Below are 24,495 nucleotides of genomic sequence, written 5' to 3'. Positions count from 1 at the left end.
GAGAACAGGGTCTTGCTATGTAGCCCAGGCTGGCCTCATGTCAATCCTCCTGCCTCAGCCTCCCAAGTGCCTTCAATGAATCTTAATTTTGTACTTAATGTTTCAGGGCTTAGCAACCAATAAGGGACCAATGCTCAAACAGGCAGCATAATTGAAGCTTTTAGTAGAAGTGGCAACTCTGACCTCTAGGTAAAATAGGATAGGCAGGGTGACTCCCTGTCAATGTGTCAAGAAGAGTGCATTCTTAGTGTCCTGCAGTGAAGTCACTAAGGAACAAAAATCACTGAATTCTCAGGTGTCAGCATAAAATACACAGCCAAGGAAGTGGGAGCCAAGTGGAACTGACTGCTAACTGGATCTCACATGTATGAACGAAAGAGTGTTCACACCCGCCTCGATCCCAGTGTCCATGTGGTATCCTTTCTCGAATACCCTGGTATTTTGCTTATATATTACAGCCTTATCAGACTACTCCTTTCCTAACTTCTTGAGGCAATAACTGTTTGACATATCTTTGTTTCTTCAGAGGCGGCTAATAAAGTTGCATATAGGAATTCAATAAAAGTGTGTAGGGGTGACACGATTAAACTATACACTCCTTTTCTCATGATGTTTTCATAGATGATTCACCTTTATAGTTAGCAAAAAAAGTACATAAGGGGCTGGTAATATGATTCAGCAAGTAAAGGTGCTTTCCATCACACCTTAACTGAATTGGAATTCCAGGACCCGTATGATGGAAGAAGAGAACCAATTCCTACAAGTTGTCCTCTGATACATCCTCCCCACAACCAAACATAATAAAAAAATTAAAGTACATACATGGGGCTGGAGGGATTGCTCAGTGGTTAGAGCATTTATTTCTCTTGCTTGAACATGGGTTTAGTTCCCAGAACCCACATGTTGGCTCATAAACATTTCCAATTCCAGTTTCAGGGGAATCTGAGTTCTTTTTCTGGCCTTTCCTGGGCTTTCCCCAGTACCAGGGGTACTTATGTTGTACATAAATACAAAATAGGCTAAACACCCAGACACATATAAACAGGTTTTAAATATACATAAGCATTAAGCTGTATGTGTAGTCAAAGCCTTCCGTGGAAAAAGGGGCATCTCTCTAGTAAATATGGGCTTTTTGGTGAATGTAAAAACAGTAACAACCGCTCTTCATTTTCCCAATGAAGCCTGGCAAGTGTATGTCATTGGTAAAAATTGTAAGTACTTCTCACACATGGCTAGTAACCTACAAGGGGGAGCCCTCCCAGCCGGTTCCTCCCTTAGATAGCAGAGGCACTCCTGCTGGAAGCTTTGTGTAGGCTCTCTATGGAGAGCTCAGTACTTCCCATTTCCACACTCTCAACAACCTCAATCACTCTGGCATGTCAGCTCCATCCATTTCCTCAACCTATCTATTCCTTTAGAGTCCTGAGGTGAATGAGGAGTGCGCCCACCCACATACCCTCACAGCCTGCAGAGGCTGGCCTTTGCACAGCTGTGGGTACCTATCCTTCTAGGAGGTAATCCTTTTTGTCTCTCTCTGGACTGTCCACAGTGGCTCTGTTTATGGAGGATTTTTACTTAATGATGACACTGGCTGCCTAATCACTAAGAAATTCCCATGGCATGGACTAGAGCCTTTATACTAATGGTCTAATCTGCTGGAGCCACAGGCCTAGGGCTCTTGGTGGATAATAATAAAAGATATCACAAATTGCCACAAAGAACAGCCAGTCTCTGGTATAGAATTTCTTCATTTTCTTCCAGTTACTGCTCATTTCAGAATACATCTTGGTCACTGGAGAGTGTTAGAGAGTGATGTGAATAAGGAGCATGTGCAGAGAAGAGGGTGGGACCCTGTGAAATACCACTTCCCAGGACAACCAGAACAGTCTACCATCTACTGTGGAAGCCAAATCCTCAGCAGCAGCCCACCTACACAATAGTAGATTATTCTGTAATTTTTTTGTGAAATTAGAAGATATATCTTTTTTGGGGGGTGGGGTGGGGGGATGTTTGAGACAGGGTTTCTCTGTGTAGTCCTAGCTGCCCTGGAACTCAATCTGTAGACCTGGTTGGCCTTGGAATTAAATATCCACCTGGGATTAAAGGCATGAACTATCATGCCCAGTTTAGAAGACATATCTTATTGTTCTAGTACCTCAGAGGGAACTGTCAGGTCACAGGTGATGAGCTCTTAGCACACTCACAGGATCTCTATTACTTATACAATGCCAACAACACCCCCCCACCCCGCCCTTGCCTAGTGATTACTGATTCCTCTTGATCCCAGGGCAGACCAGTCACTTTCTTCCCAGCCCACTAGTTACCTTTCATCCCACCAGAGAAGCCTCTCCAGTTGGCAAAGACCATTAGAGGTAGCCCTTCACGGTTGAAGTCCTTGATAGCCTGATAAGTCTTAAATGCAGAGTCTGGAAACCAAACCTGGCCAGCCTGCTGTATTATCTGTTGGGAAAAGTCAAGGAAGAGCTAGTTAACAACTGTAGCTGGAAGTTTTCCTGTGTCCGGCCCAGTCCTACAGCCGTTTGGTCCCAAGTAAACACACAGAGGCTTAATTACAAACTCTATGGCCTATGGCTCAGGCTCAGGCTCATTATTAACTAGCTCTTATAACTTAATTCAACCCATTTCTATGTTTTGCCATGGCTTTGTGGAGTTATCTGTTCTCTCACATCTTGCTTCTCCTGGCAGTGGCTCACAGCATCTGCCCTGACCCTGCCTTTCTCCTCTTTCTCTATCTCTCCTGGATTTCCTGCCTGGCTCCATTCTGCCCTGCCATAGGCCAATGCAGCTTTATTTATTAACCAATGGGAGCAATACATATTCACAGCATACAGAAAGACATCCCACAGCAAACAACAGTTTGAAGGAGAACCTCCCCCAGCTGATCAAGCTGTTATTTATTAAAAAAGAAAAGATCCTGGCTCTCCGACCTTGTTAAACACTCTTCTCTTGGGAGCCTGACTACACCATTATTCCTTAGACAAAAGGAGGACTTGAACTGCTTCTCTCAAGCAGTCATAGGAACTCTTTTCAAAGGCAACTCAATTACACTACTGTCTCTTTCTTTTTCTTTTGTGTATGTATGTTCATGGGGGTGAACATATGCGTACCTAGTGTGCATGCATTCGAAGGCCAGGAATCAACAATGATGTCATTCTCATGTCCTATCTACTTTGCTTTTTTGAGACAGGGTCTCTCACTGGTCTAAACTTCACTTAAATAGGTGAGGCTGGCTGGTCAGTAAGCCCCAGAAATCCCATCTTTGCCTCCCCAATGTTGGGATTACAGACATGTGCCACCACATATAATTTGTTTGTTTTTAAATGTGGGTTCTGGGGATCAAAGTGAGATTTTGTATACAAGCACTTTCCTGACTGAGCTCTCTCCCCAGCCCTACACTACTCTTTGAAGCATGCCAACTGCACAGTCTCCAAGTCCTTCCACCTTTCTAGTACTGTAACTTAGTTACAAGATACTCAGTGCGATACTGCTGAGGAGCCTTCTTATTGCTCTCCTTCACCCTTCCCTTTCTAAATAGTGATGAAGCACGAAATGGAACCTGTCTTTAAGGAGAAAAAGTGGGGGTGGGCTCTGGAGACTATGTTATCATTCGTAGGTGTAGCTCAGAGAATCTGGAACAGATGTGCATCATTGCCTGTTGCCTCTCTGTTAGACTAGCTCCACAACAAAAGTAGACTGCGTTCTGGCATCACCGATACCACTGTAGAGGCCTATTTATTCCTTCACATAAAACCTGGCTTGCAGTGATCTAGAGGTATCTTGAAAGTGATCACAGTGTTCTGCAACCATTTAAGGTGGCTGCCACCCTTCCCTCTAAAATCTGGTGGCTTGCAATACTCCCAGTATACCTGTGGGCACTGTAGAAGGGAGACAAACTGCAGGCACAAAAGAACTCTAAGCACAGCACAAGGAGTACTTGATGTGACCAACCTTGGCTTCAGAATCCAGGTTTGCAGGATCAGCTGGGATACTGAGTTCCACAGTTCGAGTTTCTACAGCAACTACTCCCACAGGAATTCCCCCTAACCTGGGGCGGGGAAAAGAGGAGAGACAAGCCACATAGGAACGTGATGCATGTGGATATTACAATTAGGCATTGATTTTCATTCACGTATAAACACTGAGGGAAAACTGGAAGCAAACAAACAGCAGGAAGACTCTAACGCTGCTAGGGGTTAAATGTGAGACTTCTGGGGTTTGGTATTCATTTCACAAATATGGAGGAAAGTCCCCTCACACCACTCATATTCTAAAAAGCCCAAGAGGATAAATTCAAACTGAATGCCGCATTAGGGGAGCCTCAACAGCCTAGTGCACGTGTCTACTTCTGTGGTTGCCAAATGAAACTTTCCAGTTTGCTGTCAATCAGCTCTTGATGGTGGAACACAGCCTGAAACCACTGGCCTTATGGGGTAGAGCTGTGGTAGTTAAACAAGCCCCTTCCCTTCCTTCAGTGGAAAAGAACAAAGAGACAGAAATATTTTTTAGTAATAATCTTGATGAACTCTGTATCACAAGCAGATACTTAACTTTCAAACTATGTTAAGACTTAGATGTTTGAAGTTTCTGCCTATATATTGGATAATAATCTCCCATATTGGTCCTCATTAAGATTTCCTAGAATGAATTTGAGATGAAAGGAAGAAGGAAGATAAACCAAGAGGGCGAAGTCAAGTGAAAGGTGAATCCTTTACTCTGGAAATAGGATCCCCCTTCATTCTGTCGGTTGCTTCCCTCTGGGCTGGGGCTGGGCTGGGTTATATTCTCATTCCCTATGACATGTCCATAACAAACTTTTCCATGAAGGATGGTCTTTAGCTGTTACATCAACTACTGGAAATGGATTCTTTTCATCACAAGAGACCTAACTGGAGCTGAGTGGAGACCACCCACCACCCCCTTGTCACTTGCCTGCACTGAATCAGAATCAAAAGCCCTCTAGACAACCAGACAACGAGCAGGAGGTACACAGGAGGGTTCAGAAATATTTCTGTTCACAATGATTAACACTCCAACTGGAAACTTGTAATTGCAAAAGCCACCCTAAATCGGTAACTTATAACTTATATATTAGGGCCCATGTGACCTAATAAAGAACATCTTTATCCGAGTATTACAGTTATTTATTGAAGTTGAAAACAGCTCAGAACAACTTCTGTTTTCTATTATACTTCATATAAATTTTATCAGGCTAGCACATGAAGATGCTACATCTTGTTTTATAGTGTGTCCCTGGACAAGGTGCCATGGAATAATAAAAGACAATTTACAGCCAATAGCACACATATTCCAAACATACATACCAAAGATGAGTTTTGGCAGCACTTACAGTAACAATCCCAGAAGAATACATTTATATTTATTTCTTGAAATGCCACTGCCTTTGAAAGAAGCTAGCTCCATTTGTTTTATATACTTCTGAGCATGTGTATGTGTTTGGAGTAAGAAGCCCAGAACTCATCAGATGGAAAGAAAGGAAGAAATCAGAGTGAGTGTTGGAATAAACAATAGCTGAGCTAACCAAAGCCAAGCTTGACTGGCCTTGGTTGCAGAGTAATCCCTGTTCTAATGTTAAGGGTAAAATATTGTTCTCTCATATCTCACAGGAAGATCTTAAAGACTTTAGCAAAAGTTTGGCTTTGGAAAGCTTAAAGACTGTCCTGCATTTTATACACAGGAAAAGTAAAACAGAATAAACAATAACAAATCCTCAAAAATGTCGATTCTGATATAACATGAGACTCTGTAACTAGCTGTATGCCCCACTTCCACTTCCTCAGCAGGAATTTTACCAACACAAATAATTCTCACAGGGATGCTGTAGCTAGGGGTGAGGGAAAAGACCTGACACTTGAAAGAAAATGAGCAGCTAGTTTCTGAGTTCCTGTCTCAGATGACTCCTATTCAGTGTCACAGTGGAAGGCCCTGTCTGTGGGATTCACCATCTGATGGCTCCTTGTCACTGGCTGCATGAGGCATGCTGACCTGATGTACTGAGAGAACCACAAAGCCTAGAATTATTTTCAAGGCTAGCATCTAAATCTCAAGCCAATGTGGCATGTTGGAGAATCTTGAGCAGGTGCCTCTTTTCACCAAGATAAGAAAAACTGATTGCCCCCTGGAGGAAGGTGAGCCCTGATGCAGATCTCTCAGGCAGCGTGTCTGCAGCACAGGCCTAGATTAAGATCAGCCTTGGCAGGTGCTCGTTAGAGCAAGCACGACAGATTATTTTGCACAGAGCTTGCTGTTGAGTGAAGCACTTCTTAGAGTGGGTATTAAAATTTAATAGAAACTTCAATTTCCCACTTGAAAAATATGGGTATCCCAGCAACCTATGCCAGCTTATTTTACTCACTCCTATTTCAGATTAAAAAAATTTTTTTTTTCTCAACTCAAATCTGATTCTATTCCAATACAATGCAGTATTGTAAGTCACTTCAGTAGTCATGATGTCAGGAAGAAACTCCTCTTGGGTTACACAGAGAACCAAGTGGTGCCTGCTCCTGAGAAAAAGTGGTCTTGTGGGGAGGGACCCGACTGGTGATAGCTATTGTAGTACAGCTTTGTGGTCCCCAAAGTTTTCTCTTGTGGAAGTATAAAAAGGAAATATTATCAAAATCAACCTTCAGATTAAGCACTACATTAGTACGACACACTGAACAGTTAGAGACCAGCAGGCTACCTTGGCTATGGCTACCATCTAATAGTCTTAGAAAATCCAGACAAAGCTTCACTGGTGAACGCTATGACCCTTCCTTCCCTATTTTTACTTGGGAAGAAAAAGAGTTTCCAAAACAAAAGAGGTCTTACCTGGCTCTACCAACCACCACAGTCTGTGCCCAGGGCTGCATAATCTCTGAGAAAGATCCATAGTCAAAAAATCCACTCAACCACTGGCCTTTCTGGGCTGTGAAGGAAAAGGAAAAGGGGTGGGTGGAAAGGAAATGAAGAGCATATAAAGACAGTCCACCTGTTAACAACATATTGGGCTGATGAGTTTAAGGTAGGATTTGCGGACTTACTTTGAGGAGTTTGTGGTTTCTAACCGTATTATAATAGATGGAAGCATTAAACAACTGAGTGTTCATCTGCCTTCAGAAATCATCTCCTATTTCACTTGCTAGTCTGCATAGAATCATTTATCAGCAAAAGCATCATTTATTGTTAAACGATGGGGTTCAGCTAGCAGAGAGTTTGCATGCCTTTAAATAAATAGCTTGGCTTTTTCCAAGACACCACAAACATTTGTCAAGAGGCAGCCAAGTCATTAAAGATGTTTTTAAAATGTTTATTTCTATTTTAAAACTTGCCTGACAATTTTGTTTGATTCCACTGATTTTCTTTTAATGAGAAGATGAAAACGTAAGTATTAATGATAAGATGAAGACTCAAACTTGGAGGTAAGTAAGAGATTCAGTCTCTCTGCCAGAAATGCAACAATAGACTCACTTTACTTATGGCTGACAAAGTATAATCTTTCTATATGAAGGGCCATAACTACATGCCCTCGACAGAACAAAAACATAATGGTTAAGATATATATACACACAAAAAGAAGCACACAATAACACCACCTCCCTTCCTCATCCAGTTCATATACTGGCAAGGCATGTAACTTCCACCACCTTAGAAGACAAAACTTTTGTTTCATGGACATGAATGTTTGACCAAGTACCCATAAAAGCTTGTACAAACAACTGTTTCCTCGTTTGCCCTCTCAGCTCACAGTTTCTCAGTGATTCTTCTAATTTGAACATGGCCCTCCACCCCCTAAACCTCAAGTCCAAAACCAATTAAAAGTAGAGATCTGAGCAAGCTAACCTCTGCTGACTTAAACAGGACGGAGAGTGTTTTATCAAGACTAAACTTGTAATTACTGTGTTCTACATTCCTTGCCTCTATGGCCCTAGTGTAAAATGTGATCATCCATTTCAAAATTATCTCTCTATCGTGAGCCCAAAGCTGATCGTTTAGATTCTGGTCTCGTGTTGGGCGTCAGTTTGAAGAATATCGCGGCACTATCTCCTCTAATAAATGACTTTAACTTTTCACCTAGAAGATATCTGCTTTAACTTATCATAGGGAATCATCTGCTTTCTTTAACGCTTCCACTAAATTAAAATCTGAAGTCACTCGATTTGGGAGCCAGTGTTGGCTGCACCTAGACAGCAGGATGAATTACTAGAGAGTCAATGAAAAAATATTATCCAAAACACTAGAAAACTTAGTTTATCACAAATTTCATTTTATTCTGTAGGTCTTATTAATAATAATCTGGATAATGCCCACCTACACATGTACTTCTGTTCACCCTATGAAACAAAGGTGTTTTGCTTTTTGAGACAATCTTACCCAGGCTAGATTTGAACTTGCAATCCTCCTGCCTTACCCTCTTAAGTGCTGAATTAAATGCATATACCACTGTGGTTTGCAAAGGGCCCAAATTCTGATGAAGGTTCTAAACCAAACTGGTTCTAGTTTCACCAATATACTGAAATTTTAACTTTATATGCCTGGATCATTTTATGATAGTTACTTTGATAATAATGATTTGGAACTATAGAATTAATTTCAAAATCAGAATGTTTCCTTGTTTCAAAACCCTGGGGAGCTGGCTAGAAGTATAGCTAAAGGGGAGGATTCTTGCCTGGTATGCATAAGGCCCTGGGTTCAGTCTCCAGCACCCCACAACAAAATTGCCCTGCCTTACATGCTGACTAGGGAGGAAGGGGCCATTGGCTATGCTAGCTGGACTTGATGGTCCCACAAAGAAGGCCACTCTAGCTCAGATGTAGACTTGGATGCCACTGGGACGCATCCCTGTTTCCCCAGAGAACACTCAATGAGCTTTGTTCTGAATTTAGAGGAGACCCACTCAGTTCCCAGAAAAGTCCTGGGTTTTAAAGGCTAACCACTACGTCAGAGTTATGGTTCTTAACATCATCATGTATAAAAATAAGGAGAAAAGATGACTATGGTGATTTTTCTGCCTATGTAAGAAAAATCAATTTTATTAAAGTTAGTAAGAAAAGACACAGGAAAAAAAAAGGTATGGCTATAAGTTAAAACTAACGGTTATAAATTAACACTAACAGAATTCTCTTGATTTTTCTGGAATATCTACAGTTAGAAATCAAGATGAAGCTCCAGCATCAAAGTAATAGCTGTGGGATCTTGCAAAAATAAGATATGTGTATAGAAGAGCTTTTATATCAGACTCTACCCTGAGCAGTTTCTATTAAGTCTTCTTTATGAATAAGGAATATTTCAGTAGAATCACAATAACCCTTAAATTTAACAAAATTTTAAACAGTTTTTAAAATTGCTTTATTTTATATGTATGGGTGTTTTACCTGAGTGTATATCTGTGCACCAGTGCATGCCTGGTACCCAGAGAGGTCAGAACAGGGAGTCTGATTCCCTTGGATTTGGAGTTACAGACATTTGTAAGCCACCATGTGGGTGCTGGGGATTGAACCAGGGTCCTCTGGAAGAACAGCCAGTGCTCTTAACCACTGAATCATCTCTCCAACCCCTACAATTCATTTTTTATTTTAATATGTATAGTATTTTGATCACATGTGTGTTTGTATGCCAGGTGTGTATCTGGTGCCCAGGGAGGCCAGAAGAGGATGCTGATTCCCCTGGAACTGGCTGGAGTTATACATGGTTGGGGGCCACCATGTGGTTTCTGAGAATTGAACCCATCTAGAAAAGCAGCCAGTGATCTTAATTGTTGAACCATCTCTCCAGCCCCTGCAACCCATTTTTTATGTATAGTATTTTATTAATGAATAGTAACAATAAACATGGGACAGAGAACAAACATTTCCTAACACCATTTGGAGAAAGTAAGGGTCAGGTGTGGTGAGTAGTTCATGCCTGAAATGACTGAAGCAAAAGAAGTTGAAAGTTAAAAGCCAACCTGGGCTACATAGCAAGTTAGAGGCTAACTGGGGCTATGACCTGAAACCCTATCTCAACAAAAACCAAAGTAAAACAGGCCACCTGGGACTTTACAAAAGGAGTTTTTCTGCAACTTCCAAGTAGATTAGCAAATAAAATTTTAGATGCACAGTGCTATTCATTTTTTCTGCAGTGTGTGAGTGTGTGTGTGTGTGTGTGTGTGTGTGTGTGTGTGTGTGTGTGTGTATACACATATATATAGTTATGTGGCATGTGAGGAAAGAGGACACCTTAGGTGTCATAATCACTCAGGTGCCATCTACTGGCCTGGAACTATAGTACACTATGCTGGATGGCCAGCAAGCCCCAGGACACCCCCCCGCCCCAACTTCCCCTCCATCCCCGTGCTGAGACTACAAGCACATGCTACCATGCCCAGCTTTTGAAAACAAAGGTTCTAGGGATAGAACTCAGGACTTCTTAAAAGCATTTTACTATCAATACTGTTACCAGTATCAAAAGAAAACCGTGAGGGTGGTATTCAACAGTAGTTTGCTATGAAAGAGTGTAGCTGAATTCCACATTTAAGGTTTAGAGACATTTTCTCAAACTCTATTAATCTGTCTTCTCTCACCTTTTGTTTTGGAAACATGGTTTAGCTATGCATCTTAGGCTATTTGAATCACTATGTAGCCCAAGCTGGCTTTATACTGCTGATGATCCTCATGCCTCAGCCTCCCCAGTGCTGAGACTGTAGGCACATACACCTATAGGTGGCTCAATGCTCTTTTTATAGACCCTAGTTGGCCAGAGTCTGATACTTGGCCATGGATGTAGCTCAGTGATCAAGTGCTTATCTACCATAAATGAGGCTCTGGGTTTGATGCCCCAGAATCCCCACCTCCACCCTAACAAAAAGGACTCTAATCCTGTAAGACCATGATTTTATAGCTCATATCAAATTGTTTAAAGCCTTTTAATCTACTAAGTTCCTTAGTGACAGAAGGAATGACTTAGTGGCTACACCAGTTATGACTAAATGAGTGAGTAATAAAGCTCACTTTTTTCCTGTTTGTTCACAAAGATTTTGGTGTTTTACGTTTTCTTCATAGAGCTTTTTCTTACATCTTCCTTATTTCTAGGTATTTAGCTCTAATTTCTTAATAATATGCTTTTGTGCTAGAGTTGGACAGTGACTAGATAGAGCTTGACAGCTAAAATACCACTGGGTCTTTAAACATATACGTACTTGGGTGAGGACGGCCGGCCAGCATCCACCGAGGATCATATGGGGCCTTTGTGGGAACAAATTCGATGATTCTATCTATAGGATCCTTGGAATTCAGGAGAGGAACTGAGCTGTGTACGCTCTGAAGAAAGATTGGGAGAGAAAGAGCACACCCATCAGTGATGTCAGTCTCATACCCCAGCTCAGCAGCGATAGCTACAGACAAAAGCAGCTACAGACAAAAGCAGCAAGGCCCACTACAGAACACCCTTTGGTCCCAACCATCAAGCAGAAGCATCCCAGGTATGTGTCAAGGAACATAAGGAACACATACAGTTTCCAACTCTCATTTGGGAGCCTGACACACGGTGGTGCATTTTGACCTGATCCATTGTGCTCTTGCTCTTTGAGGAGCAAACTCCTGGAGGACAAATGGTTACTACAGGGAGGAAACTCATGGAGATTTCTTAATATCTGGGGATGTGAGCATATATGCCATGAAAGTATCTGTGGCTAGAAAACAGTGGGGCTTAGTGAGACCCAAAGGTATTCTGCAGGTAGAAGGTAAAAGACAGCCTCAAGAAAAAGAAATCTATAGGTTGCAGAGAAATACTTGATGAAAAATTCTTCAAACAGTATACCTCAAACACAATAAACTGGCAGAGATGGTGGGTAGGAAGGGCTCACCTTAGGCATATATGACAGCCAGTGTAAGACTGTGAAAACCCCCTCAAAGTCGTCACAAACGGTGCAATGGGTAACCCCGTTGTTGTGCATGATCTGGATGCCCCCAAGCTGATTGTTGGAGGTGTATACTTCCCGGCCAAGGACCTAGACAAATGAGCAAGTAAAAAGACATTTGTCTCTACAGATATAACAATGTATATCATTTCCTAATTCTCACTAACATTTTTTTTTCCCTTTCCTCCATTAGACAAAGAGAATCCCATTTTCTGTGCCTTGTTCAGAGGGACTGCCAGGACTTTCTTAAAATTTAGAAAACAAAAAAAGACCTTCAGCAGTTACACAGACTGTTGCAGTTTTAAAACCATCAAGCTCCCCCATTTCTAGAAGCAACCACAGACATGTGCAAAGGACTTTAGCTCTGAGCTGAAATTGTGGTTGGTAGACTGGGACTCTGGGGCAGCAGCTACATTTTCAGATACACACAGAGTTTTATACACACACACACACACACACACACACACACACTCACACATTAGTGATGAGTCTATATTGAAGACATACTATGGGGTTGGGTGCCTTATTTTTCTAAAGGATTAGCTTTTTCCTTGCTTTGATTTTTAAAGCTGGAACACCATCTCCCTCTCCCATTCCTAAACCAGGCAAAATCCTGAAGCATCTCATGACACACACAAAACCCTGTAGACTCCAGTCTCTTTGTGTGCTAGGTGTGAGGCTGTGATTCATTTCCCAAGTCTGTTTCCCGCTGAGGACTGGAAAGGATTCAGGCCTCACCCCAGTGTCTCTGGAGGACTACCCTGTCAGGTTGGGGGCACTTGAAAATGGAAACCACAAAGTTTCCTTTAAAGAAGAAAAAAGAAAGAAAAAATATTCTTGGACTTGGAAATTGTAGGGTTTCGTTTCTTCCTGAAGATTGGTTAATAATTTCTTCCAGGGAGGGAGGTTTTCTGACCCAGCAGATGGGAGTCAGGCGGCCTGATCACTGACTATTGCAAACTGCTGAGTGTGTAGTAATTGCTAGTCATCTAGGGTAGCCCTGGAGAGCGCTAAACAGTTGTGGAGTGCTCACTGCATGTTCTCTTTTCTGTTCCCTCTCCTCTCTTCTGAACAACAACATACAATTTTTTTTCTTACTAACTTTTATTCATTTTCAACCTCTTGGGAGAACCTAAACAAATTAAAGGCCAACAAACTCTGTCTATATATTTTCATTCGGCCCTTTCTTATTAGGGCTTGGAAAGGTTCCCCTGCATATTGGGTCAGCCCCCTACATCAAGACCTTCCAAAGACTGAGCAAGTTGGTGACCAAAGTAATAACCTCACTGTAATCCCGCTGGCCTTGGTTCCATTTAACTTCAGCTAGGAAAGGCATAGCGAGTTTTCTAAAAAGAATATGGAGAGCAAAATTGCTCTCCGATTACTGCTTTCCTTGATAAGGAAGCACAGAGAACAAGCCTTTCCAGGCAGCCCTAAGCCAAGCAACATGCTGGCAGCTCCTTTGAAGGAGCCGGTGAACAGGGGAGACCATATCTGACCAGTGGGCTGCCATCCTCTTCTCAGTCTGCTTTAATCTCAGCCCAGGCGCTGTGGCTCTTTTCTCATTCTCCTGCTGTCTCTTTCCATTTGCCCTCTCTCTGACTGATACACTGATCTCTCGGTCACTCGGCTTTCTGCTCCACTGAGTCCATATTACTAATAACACCTCCGCCACGGCCAGTTTACCTCATGAAGGCAGGAGCACATCATTACAAAATAAACTCATAACTTTGACATTCTAGCAAATACATGCCGTTTGTTATTTTTATGGCTTTAGTCTTTCTAACAGGCAGAGGGCATTACATACCTGTTTCATTTATATCTTTAAGCGTGCGTCCACACACACTCTTGCACATGCACCAGGAAACAAAATAGAACAAAAAACCAAACCAATACAAATTTCTAAAGCAGTCAGTTGATGGGGGACTCTGGCGGAGGCAGAAGGTCCGTCATTCAGGGAGGCCACGCTCTGATCTGACTCTGGTTTTATGGCTGTCATAAACCTGATGGCCCACAACTGGTCCTTCTGGGACAGACTGCTTCTCTGCTAGAAGTCATTCAGTGTGATCAGCAGTATTTTTAATTATTAAAATAAAATTGGAAAGGAGAAATGAAATAAAAAGGAGTCACTGTGCTGACCCTGAATATCTGATATCCACAATTTATGTCAGGAGCCAGATACTCCCTGTTGCATAGGAAAGAGGTGTTTTCTGTTCAGAAACATTATTTTTGGTCCCACTTCTAATACTTGATGATGTTTAACCACGAGAACATCGAGCAGTTACAAAACCAGCAATGAACCAATGAAGGATCAAGCTCAGACAAAGAGACCTAAGACAACCAAGAACCCCTTAGGTATTTAACAGTTAAGTGTACCATCTTAAATGCTTCTTTTCAAAGAGTTGAAAGGGGTATCCAGAACCAGGCAACTTCCAGAGAGGTTTAGGTACTTTCCCATTCTCTTTCCCCTGTTATTTTGAACCCAGTGCACACTTCTTTGAACCCCAACTCTATATTTTCAAAGAAGGAGCAAGATTCAGTCACTTAGCACTTCTTCTCACTCAGGTTCTGATGCTTTGGACATGTTTGGGAAAGCAGCAGCATTTATTTCTACATTTCTTTTCCTCTGAGTTCCAAAGAAACCCTAGGGCTCACTACAACTAAGAACACCCTATCTGTTCTAACAAATGCTTATCACCTGAGAAAATTCACTGAATTTATTAATGAAAGAGGAATCACAGGATACATTAGCAGAGCATCCAAAGAGCCCTTTCTGACCAGCGTCAGCTTGGGAAATGGGGGTGGAGTAGAGATGAAAACACAGAAATGAAGCCCTTCCTTAACACAAACAAATAGCAACAATCACAGTTACTCACCAATCAAGAGAAAACAGACCCTTGGTTATCTTCAGCTGCCTGGAGGTTTGGAGTATGCATCAGGGAGATGAGGGCTCTCACAATAGCTACTGATTTGTAGGAGTCATTGCTCACTCAAGTGGTTTTAATAATTTTAGAATACTTCACAATGAAAGTGACAACCAAGGAAGCCAAATCTGGGCTAGGACAGATTCTATTCTGACCAACTCTGAAATGATTATGCAGAGATAGCCACACAAGTCCTAGCTGGCATCTCAAAGAGAAAAGGCACCCACAAAGAATCCTGTTTTTCTCAATATATCTGCCTACCAACCCTTGAGAGAAAGCTGTGGGTCAACAGTCCTCCTTATCATATTTTCATCAAGTAGGTGGGCTTCATTTGTCACCCATTTCAACTTTGACAGAGGCATTTCTGAATGAGTCAAATTCCTTGCAATGTTTTTGGTTCCTGAATCATTCCCCTCACATTTTCTACTACATGATACAAACTTCTCATTTATTTGCCTAACAAACATCTAACACCATTTAAACATAAGAGTCACTCAAAAGGGCACTCCTGAGGCCACCTTTGCCCTCTAGCTCTAAAAGTGGCCAAAGCAGCACTATGAGATAACAAGAAAAGCACGATTCCAGGGTCCTTTGCTTAGGGGTGCCCAGGCCACAGAACTAAAGGGCTAAATCTGAGAGCAAAGAGGATCTTCATCCAGTCTTGCTATATACTTAAGCTTCATTGAACACTCCACTTATTGTAGCTGGCAGACCTAAGAATTAAAGTATCTCATGAAAGCCAGTGATCAGTAGAGATGCAATTGTTAAAGGTTTCACCAAAGGTGCTATGGAGCCTGTGGAAATGCTGAGATGCCTAAGAGCTATAAATGAATGCAGTCATACATTCTAAGGCCACTGTTGCTGCTGCTGTTGCTTATCCAGAGACACTGTAGACAGCTCAGGTTTACCACAGCTGACAGGCAATGAAAACAGTCTAATATACCGCCTGCTCTCACCCTTAAATCCCTTTTTGGAGATCAAGATAAACACATTCTGCCTTTCCCCAGTGCTCCAGACGTTTGACTGAAGTGGCAGAGCGCTGTGAGGGTTTGTGCAAATGAAATCACTATGTAATACTGAATGAGTACAGTATTTACTTGTCAGGATATTTGTCAGCGGAGGTATTGAGATTTCCAAGTTTCACAGATGCAACTTGTCTCAATTTTTAAAATATTGCTTTTATTCTGATACACATATTATTTTGGGGACCTTTAGAGTTATATGTAAATATCTGCAATCATGTGATAATATGGAAAATAATGATGGTGCATATCAATCATGAAATTAAAAAAAGGAAATCTGCATGTTTCTTCCCTTTCTAACAATTCTTGGAGAGTCAGGGCATTTACTATTTTAGAAAGCAGGGAGTACAAAATTCCTCCAAACCTGAGAATCAGGCTACACAAGCGGAGTCCTTGATGCAATCCTCTCATGGTATTTCCATTCTCCAGAAGGTAAATTTACTGAGTAATCATCATCACTGGATGTCATGCATGATTCTAGGTATTAAAGTCACTCTGGGATTCTATTGATAAAGGATTGGGGAGGGCAGAAAGACATGAGCAAAAGTAGATGGGAGTCAGAAAAAGTGGTAAAACAGGGACAAAAGAGGGATGAAAGAGAAGAAAGGGGCAGAGGAGAGAAAAAAAGAGGAAGAAAAAAAATGGTAACAGCACAGCTACTCAGTGCTGCAAGCATCCTCCTTGACCTGAGACAACTACATTTTTAAAAGCTGACAAGCAATTCAATCTCCAATTAACAATTCTAAGTGGTGCTGCACATTACTGTGTAAACGTTTCTCCAGAAATATATCCACAGGTGAATGGAATTAAATTTCTTGGGAGCCAGGGACAATACCTCTGTGACCAAAAATATTTGGATGTTACAAAATACACAGCTAAAGGGTTCTCATCTTTCTACACCTCTGTGTCACTGCTAGCACTGGCAAACTGGAGAGCTAACTGGCAGCTGGTGGGTCAGGCTTGGGGGCAGAGAGGAAGCTCAATATACATACTGGTGGGTAGGGGGCTGATTTGAGCCATAGTTTGAGGCAAGATAATTCCCTTGTAAGACTCAAAACTCTCTCAATAAGAAACAAATTCTGATGTGAGTTTGCTGAAGAGTTAACTTGGGCAAAGAGACTTGCTACCAGAGGCAGGAAAGACTTTGATTTTGTTTTAAATGTATTTTAAAACAAATGTCTTGTTATGTAGCTCAGGTTGGCCTCAAAGTGACCCTCTTGTCCTGGCCTCCCTAGGGCAGGTGTGTGCTATCATTCTCTGACGGAGAAGTATTTAGACACAAGGACACTGAGATACAGACCAGAAAAAGTACTGCAAGACCTCTGTTTATTGAGAACACATGCACAAATTCACCAGCAGGACAATAAGAATTTGAAGGTGGAGTGGGTAAGGGACAGAGATTTACTTATAATGAAAAGGGATAGAGAAGATCCATAGATAGTTTGCCTGTCAAATGTGAGAGGAAAGGCATAGGCTTCTAGATAGAAAGTTGACTGCCAAAAGAAATCACTCATTCCAGGAGTCCATCAACTAAGTACCCATTTAGCTAGAGACATGAGAATACTGACAATAAATCAATTCCAAATATGAAAATATCTAGTATTTTAAATAAAGTCTGGTTTAGAGCCAGGTCAGGTGACTCATGCCTGTGATCAAAGCACTTAGGAACTGAAAGCAAGAGAATCAGGAGTTCATGGCCAGTTTCAATACATTAGACCCTGTCTCAAAAGAAAACCAAGAGGGTAGGGAAAAGTCTGGCTAATCAAGGTATAATCACATGTAACAAAAATGTCCATTTATGGTATAGAATTCTATGACACTGACAAACACAAATATATAGTCACAACCAGTACCACAATAACATGGGATCGCTTCTATCATCCTGCTCCCCAGTGCCCTCTGCCCACTCCTAATAAGCACTGACTTCATTTCTGCTCTGCCTGCTTTGCCGTTTGTAAGGTGGCACGTAAATAGATTGAGAGTGTGCAGCATTCAGAAACTAACTTCTTTTGTTATCTTAATGAATGCATCATAGTCATTCGTACAGTCTAGTGTAGGTAGCTCCTTTTCACAGCTGGGGGCCACAACTCATTCATTCATTTGTCAGTTGGTAGACATCTAGGTTGTTGTCAGTTTGAGGAGATTATGAAGAAAGCTGCTATAAACATTTGGAGACAGGTAATTTCTGGATTGGACAGTAAGTGTGTAGCTAAGTTAATAAAAGAAACAAAACCCAAAACAATTTCAAAGTAGCAATACCATTTTGCATTTCTTTCAATAGTGCACAGTTCTAGCTGCTATCCCAATCCTCATCAGCATCTGGAATCTGTATGTATGTATATATATATATATATATATATATATATATATATATATATATATATATATATATATTTAGGGATGTAGCTCAGTGGTAGAGCACTTACCAAGCATGTACCAGGCTTAGCGTTTGATTTCTATCACCATAAACCAAAAAATGCTGATATCATTTATGGAAAAAAAAATGCAATGCTGTGAAACTTGGTTTTAATTTCCCGAATGAGTGGTGACAAACATAATTGCATGTACTTATTTCCCATCCTCAAACAACTTCTTTCAGGGAGAGTCTACTCAAATTTCTTGCCCATGTGCTTATTGGGCTGTTTTCTTATTGAATTCTGAAAATTCTTTATGTATTCTGTATTATGTCTTTTATCAAATATATTTTTTCCATAGATTTTTGTTTTGTTTAATTTGAGACAGGGTGTCTCTATGTAGTTATGGCTGTCCTGGAACTAGCTCTGTAGACCAGACTAGCCTCGAACTCACAGAGATCCACCTGCCTCTGCCATCATGCCTGGCTACATGAATAGATTTTTTTAAATTTGTTCTTAGTCACTTCCTGACTTTTCTAAATATATGGGCACTTGAGGCAAATGGTGGAATGACCAAATGTCAGTGCCCATAGCAGCCAGATACCAGTTTGGTACTCAATAGAGCCTGGCTTCTTGGACAGTAACATTGACTCTTCCTCTATAGTTTTCTTTTGCATTTTCTTGTTTATATCTGGTGGGTAGCATTTTTAATTTTCTTAAATGCCTTACTAGCAAGCATGGAGCCCACAGGCTACACATATCCTGAGACAGGCATGAATGAGTCCCACATGTTTACAGATGATATTATATTGCAATGTCAAAAGATTGGATATTTCTGCAAATGAGAAGTTTATTTTAAGTACCATGAAATCAGGAATCATGATATCTCCACAGAATAAGAGCAACTTTACAGAAAACAGAAATGCAATGAATGCATGTCACAATTCCAAGGATACTATAGAAACTCAACACTGACATATTGAAACAAGTTGAGCTACTAGAAACAGAAGTCTTATATTAGTGCTGTAATATGTAGTGTAAAAGGGAAACAAGTGATTCATTCCTTTTTGCTCTCCTTGGTGCAGATGCTAGGTGATGTTGTTTGTGAGTTGTTATTGGTTCCTACCACAACCCTTAACATTTATTTTTATTTATGTACTTATCTTGTGTGTATGTATGAGTGCACATGCACTTCTGCACCGTGGTGTACATATAAGTCAGAGGACAATATGTGGGAGTTGGTACTTTCCTTTCATCATGTGGGATCTGGGGATGGAAATCAGTTCCTTAGACTTATGGTAAGCAAGTGCTCTTACCAGCTGAGCCATCCCTCTAGACCTCTTTAAAAAAAAAAAAAATCTCTACTTGGGCTAGTATTAAATTAGTAACTCTAGTCATATGTTATCAGGGCTGCTTTACTAAGTTGTATAAACCTGCTTTATTGATTGAGAAAAGATATCTTATCAATGAGTCAGGCAGAAAATGAAGATATTCAAAAGTTGGTTATCTGTTAAGATGGTCTAACTCATCATATTTGCATTTTATGCTATTGATTAAACTGGAGTGAATTCTTTTCCTTAATAACACTGGTCTCTCACGTTTTCAGATATGCATGCTATTTTAAGGGACTTAAATCCTAGGCACTGAGACATTATTAAAATTAGGAATCGGTCAAGACTCAATCGTAAGAATGTGAAGCCCAGGCATGGTAATCTGGAGTTCAATCTAAAAAGCTCTTCAAGCTTCTCTCATGATTCAACACTCCTGTCTGTGTACATTAGCTGATTAGACTGTGTGGTGATGGCCACTCTGAAGGAGAGGGGACATAGATTTCGATTCATGCATAGGGGACATCTCCTAGAATGATGAACAGCCAGGAGTCAGATTTCTAAACAGTCTCGAGTCCCAAGTCTTTATCATAGTCACACAGCAGTCTGTGCACAGCAAGGGCTCAGGTCTGTCTTCCTCAGAAAAGACTGAAATCCTTGCATTTCTAATCTACCAACATGTGCAGTTCTTGCACTTTTAATTTATGGGTGTTGGGGGGCCCCTCTGACTTGGGAACATATTGGCTTGGTCTAATGCTTGGAGATTATTAAACTTGGAGCTGTGTTCCACTATCAGGTGTACAGATCTTTTATTTAGAAGATATGGTGCTCTAAATGCACAAAGAGCTCCCTGTCACCTTCACATTAAAGCCCCTAGTGCCTGGTAAATGGAATTATATAGCTGTCATCTCCTTTCCCCAAAGTTTTAAGAGTACAATGGGCTCATTTTTTCACTCTCCATCCCAGCTTCAGAACTAAGAGACCTACTTTGTATTGATTTAAGGTCTCAGAAATAAATAAACCTGCTTCACCGCTGTGATTCACAACAAATTCATGATACACTATTGCATGATATATTTCAAGCTCTGGCTTCAGCTCTCTTTTTCCTCTGGTGAATGATGGGGGAGGTGGGAGGTAGCAGGGAGCTGCAAAGCTGACAGCCTGATGGTTATTGGAGATGGCTGAGGACTGCAAATCCAAGAGGAGACACTATTGGAGGAGTACAGGATTTTTAACTGGGAGGCAATGGTGAGGAGCTAATTTACTTGATTTCCAGGCTGGGGTTGGAGGAGAAGAAAGGGTGAAGAGAGAGGAGAGGGCTGACAGGGTAGTGAGCTTCAAGTGAAGAACAATTTGAAAAAGAGCTATGAACATGTCTAGAAAGAGAAAAAGAAAACATATCAAACGATAGTGTAATGAATGGGTGACTAGAAAATGAAGGAGCTGAGGACAAGGTCTTGCCTAAGAGGACCATGTTCACAAACCTAAGTGGGCACTTAGCTTGAGTTCAGAGGAAATGTTTTACTAGCAGCAGGAAGTGAAGAGATCCTTGTGAACCACATACTGTGTGAAGAAGGAGAGGCAAAAGACACCCCAGAATCTTGGAGGGTGAAATGGTTATCCTGGAGATAGGGTAGAGATACACCAAGGTCCGCATATATAAGGTGATCTAGAGACTGTCTATTGTAGTGGGATAATAAATTCTAGCAGGTTAGCTTTTGTTTGTGTGCCTCACACTACGATGCCTTTACTGATTCTACTAAATCTTGGACTCAAAGATTTTAGCTATTACACCTAAAGGCCTATCCTCTAGCCTAAACGATGGCCTTTGACAAGGCAGCCGATGACAAAGCAGAAGATAACTGGGCCCCAAAACTTCTACATGACACCACAGGAAATCCCTAAGTCTCTGCAGCTCAATTAACTTTTACATGTTCTCTCTCTCTCTCCTCTCTCTCTCTCTCTGGTTTCACCATGTAGCTCTGGCTGTCCTGGAACTCATTATGTAGACCAAGATGGCCTCAAACTCAAGGAGATCCACCTGCCTCTGCTGGGATTAAAGACATGAACCACTATGCCTTTCAAGATAATTTGAATTATGTAATTTCACAATTATATGCCATAATATATAATATCTTTTTAAAATTCCACCCTCATAACCCATTCTTTCTGTTTTAACCTAACATAGTTCCCTACTTCCAGACCAACACACATCTTCATAGCATCAGAATATTATGAATTAAAAGGCATTTAAGGGGTTGGGAATTTAGCTCAGTGGCAGAGCGCTGCAGCTCAAGGCCCTGGGTTTGGTCCTCAGCTCCGGGGGACCTTTTTTTTTGATTTCCATTTTAAGGTAAACAATATATTATATGCTTCCCCCACCCCCTTTTTTTGTTTGTTTGTAGCCCTGACTGTCCTGGAACTCAGAGATCCACCTGCCTTTGCCTCCCAAGTACTGGGATTAAAAGTGTGCGCCACCACTGCCAGTTTATGCTTCTCATTTTACACAGAGGACTAATCCAAAGCTGTTTGCAAGATGAGGACTGAGCAAAAACCTTTTTTGTTTGTTTTTGTTAAAGGTTCTGTGTGTTGGTTAGTTTTTGCCAACTTGACACAACTAGATTCTCCTGGGAAGAGATAACCTCAACTGAAGAACTGCCTCCATCAAATTGGCCTATGGGGATATATGTGTGTGTGTGTGTGTGTGTGTGTGTGTGTGTGTGTGTGTGTGTGTGTTCGGGGAAATTTTCTTTTTTTCTTTTTTCAAAATGATTTATTTATTTTTATTTTATGTGCATTGGTGTTTTGCCTGTATGTATGTCTGTGTTAGGGTGTCAGATCCCCTAGAACTGGAGTTACAGTTAGGAGCTGCCATGTGGGGGCTAGGAATTGAACCTGGGTCCTCCAGAAGAGCGGCTAGTGCTCTTAACCGCTGAGCCATCTCTCTAGCCCAGGGATTTAATGATTGCTGTGGGAGGGCCCAGCCAACTGTGGGCAGTGCCACCCCTGGACAAGTGGTACTACATTGTATAGGAGAGCAGACTGAACAACCACGGGGAACAAGCCAGTCAGTAGCTTTCCTTCCATGGTTCTGCCTCTGCTTCTGCTTGAGTTCCTGCCTGACTTCCTCAATGATGGACTGTGATGAGGATGCATAAGTCAATAAACCCTTTTCACCCCAAGGAGCATGGTGTTTCCCACAGAAACAGAAAGCAAATGAGAACATTCCAGAACTCCAAAAACTTTTAGCACATTTCTTCTGTTTGTCAGTGTGATCATTCCTGTATCTGTATTCAATGCCCCAAAGCAGAGACGAAGGCTTTTCCCTTATGTAGAAGCTCTGCACTTGAACTTGTCTGTTTTCCCAAGTCCTTAGTATTGAGGCCATTATGGACACATGGGGTGCTCTTAGACAGTTAGAGGCAACTTTTGTTAATAGAAATCTGAATGACAATTCTACTGTGTAATATCTCCAAGCCAGTACTCAGGGCTAGGCTGTTTATAGATCACTAAGGCTTGCTGACAGAGTCAGGAATACTTAGTAGGGTTTTCCACAAATCCGAGGGGCATCAAAGGAAAACGGAAACAGCTTTCTAAAATGGGACCAGATTTACCAACATTTTGTCAGTGTGTAGAAGATGAGCTTGAGAATGAAGGAGATCTGGCCACTACAGTATTCTCTGAGAACTCACTCATAGTGCCAATGCAAATGCTTCCTTAGACAAGATGCTAAACAGCCTCTTCACAAAGGAGAGAGATTCCATTTGGAGCTATGAGAATATAAGGACTTTCTATTGCAAAAATAAGTAGTGAGGGACTTCTAAAAATGCTAATTGATGGACTGATGCTTTCAGTGATTAGGGCTATTGTATCAACAAGTCCTTGGGGACCTTTGGAGACAGATGACTGACACATATACTACCCTATCATGACCGAACATGGTGCCTCTCCTATTAATGGTGTTCCAAAGTGTGTTAATGGTCTTTAGATAACATCTACTGGGAATGTCAATATGTGAATGTACTACTACAGTGAGGAAAGCCATCTAACTTAAAAAAAAAGAAAAAGAATTGTTGCCCTCCGAGAGCCAGAAAGTTTAAAGAATACTGTGTTTATATTTCTTTTTCAGGGTCTGGATAATGAACAGTGGTAAGTACGGACCTGGAATGCATTTTAGAGAGGACTACAACAGCACCAGTAGTTTTCCTATATTAGCTCATCTGATCCCCACAAAAGCCTTGGTACATAGTATTATAATGGCCTCCCATTTTACAAATTAATAAAACTGAAACACATACTGGGGGATGGGGGGTGTTAAGAAATTGCTCAAGGTGATAATTTGTATGTGGTAGAGCCAGAAATTAAACCTGAGGAGCCTGGCTCTAGAGTCTTATGTTGTTAGTCGATGTAACCTCTTTTTGTCAAAGTGACAATGCTGTCTACCCTACAGTGATAGCTAAGGAATATTTCCTTCCCTACTTGAATCTCCCTAACTCTCTCACATTGTATGTTCCAGCATCATGGGTGAGCATGAAAACTGTACAGTACAAGACCCTGGTCCCATAAACAAGTCTCCTTCATATGAGCCCTAGTACTGTTCAAGAGTCAGATGTGCCGACACACATTTCATAGTGCACACATTGCATAGTGCTACTTTTTTTGACTAAGTCTCAAAAGCAAGATTTGGACTAAAGAGATGGTTCAGTGGATAAGAACACATACTGCTCTTCCAGAGGACCTGAGTTCAATTCCCAGTGTCCACACCAAGCAGCTCATACCTACCTATGACTCCAGCTATAGAGGAACCCAATGCCTCTGGTCTCCACAAGCACCTGCACTTACATGTGCATTCCCACCACACACACATACACATAATTAAAAAATAAAAATGAATCTTAAAGAATAGTAAGATTAGCAGAAGTAGCCTCTACAGGACTTACAGCTCTCAGCCAC

At 41.3% G+C, this 24,495-nt stretch overlaps 1 protein-coding gene across 5 annotated transcripts in view; it reads right to left on the bottom strand.

The window, feature by feature from the left end:
- Acaca (acetyl-CoA carboxylase alpha) overlaps positions 1–24,495 on the bottom strand; it is a 268,884-nt gene that overhangs the window by 27,788 nt on the left and 216,601 nt on the right. For all 5 annotated transcript variants that reach the window (XM_006983168.4, XM_006983169.4, XM_006983170.4 and 2 more), the window contains 5 exons: positions 11,861–12,004; positions 11,195–11,315; positions 6,850–6,946; positions 3,970–4,066; positions 2,325–2,460 (listed from right to left, as the gene is read on the bottom strand). In XM_006983168.4, the coding sequence (XP_006983230.1) occupies positions 2,325–2,460; positions 3,970–4,066; positions 6,850–6,946; positions 11,195–11,315; positions 11,861–12,004 (595 nt within the window). The remainder of the gene's footprint in view (positions 1–2,324; positions 2,461–3,969; positions 4,067–6,849; positions 6,947–11,194; positions 11,316–11,860; positions 12,005–24,495) is intronic.

Source organism: Peromyscus maniculatus, chromosome 8 (genome assembly GCF_049852395.1).
Source record: "Peromyscus maniculatus bairdii isolate BWxNUB_F1_BW_parent chromosome 8, HU_Pman_BW_mat_3.1, whole genome shotgun sequence".
Classification (NCBI taxonomy): Eukaryota; Metazoa; Chordata; class Mammalia; order Rodentia; family Cricetidae; genus Peromyscus; species Peromyscus maniculatus.
Note: the sequence above shows the minus strand (reverse complement) of the source record. Positions and strands in the feature narration are given on the sequence as shown.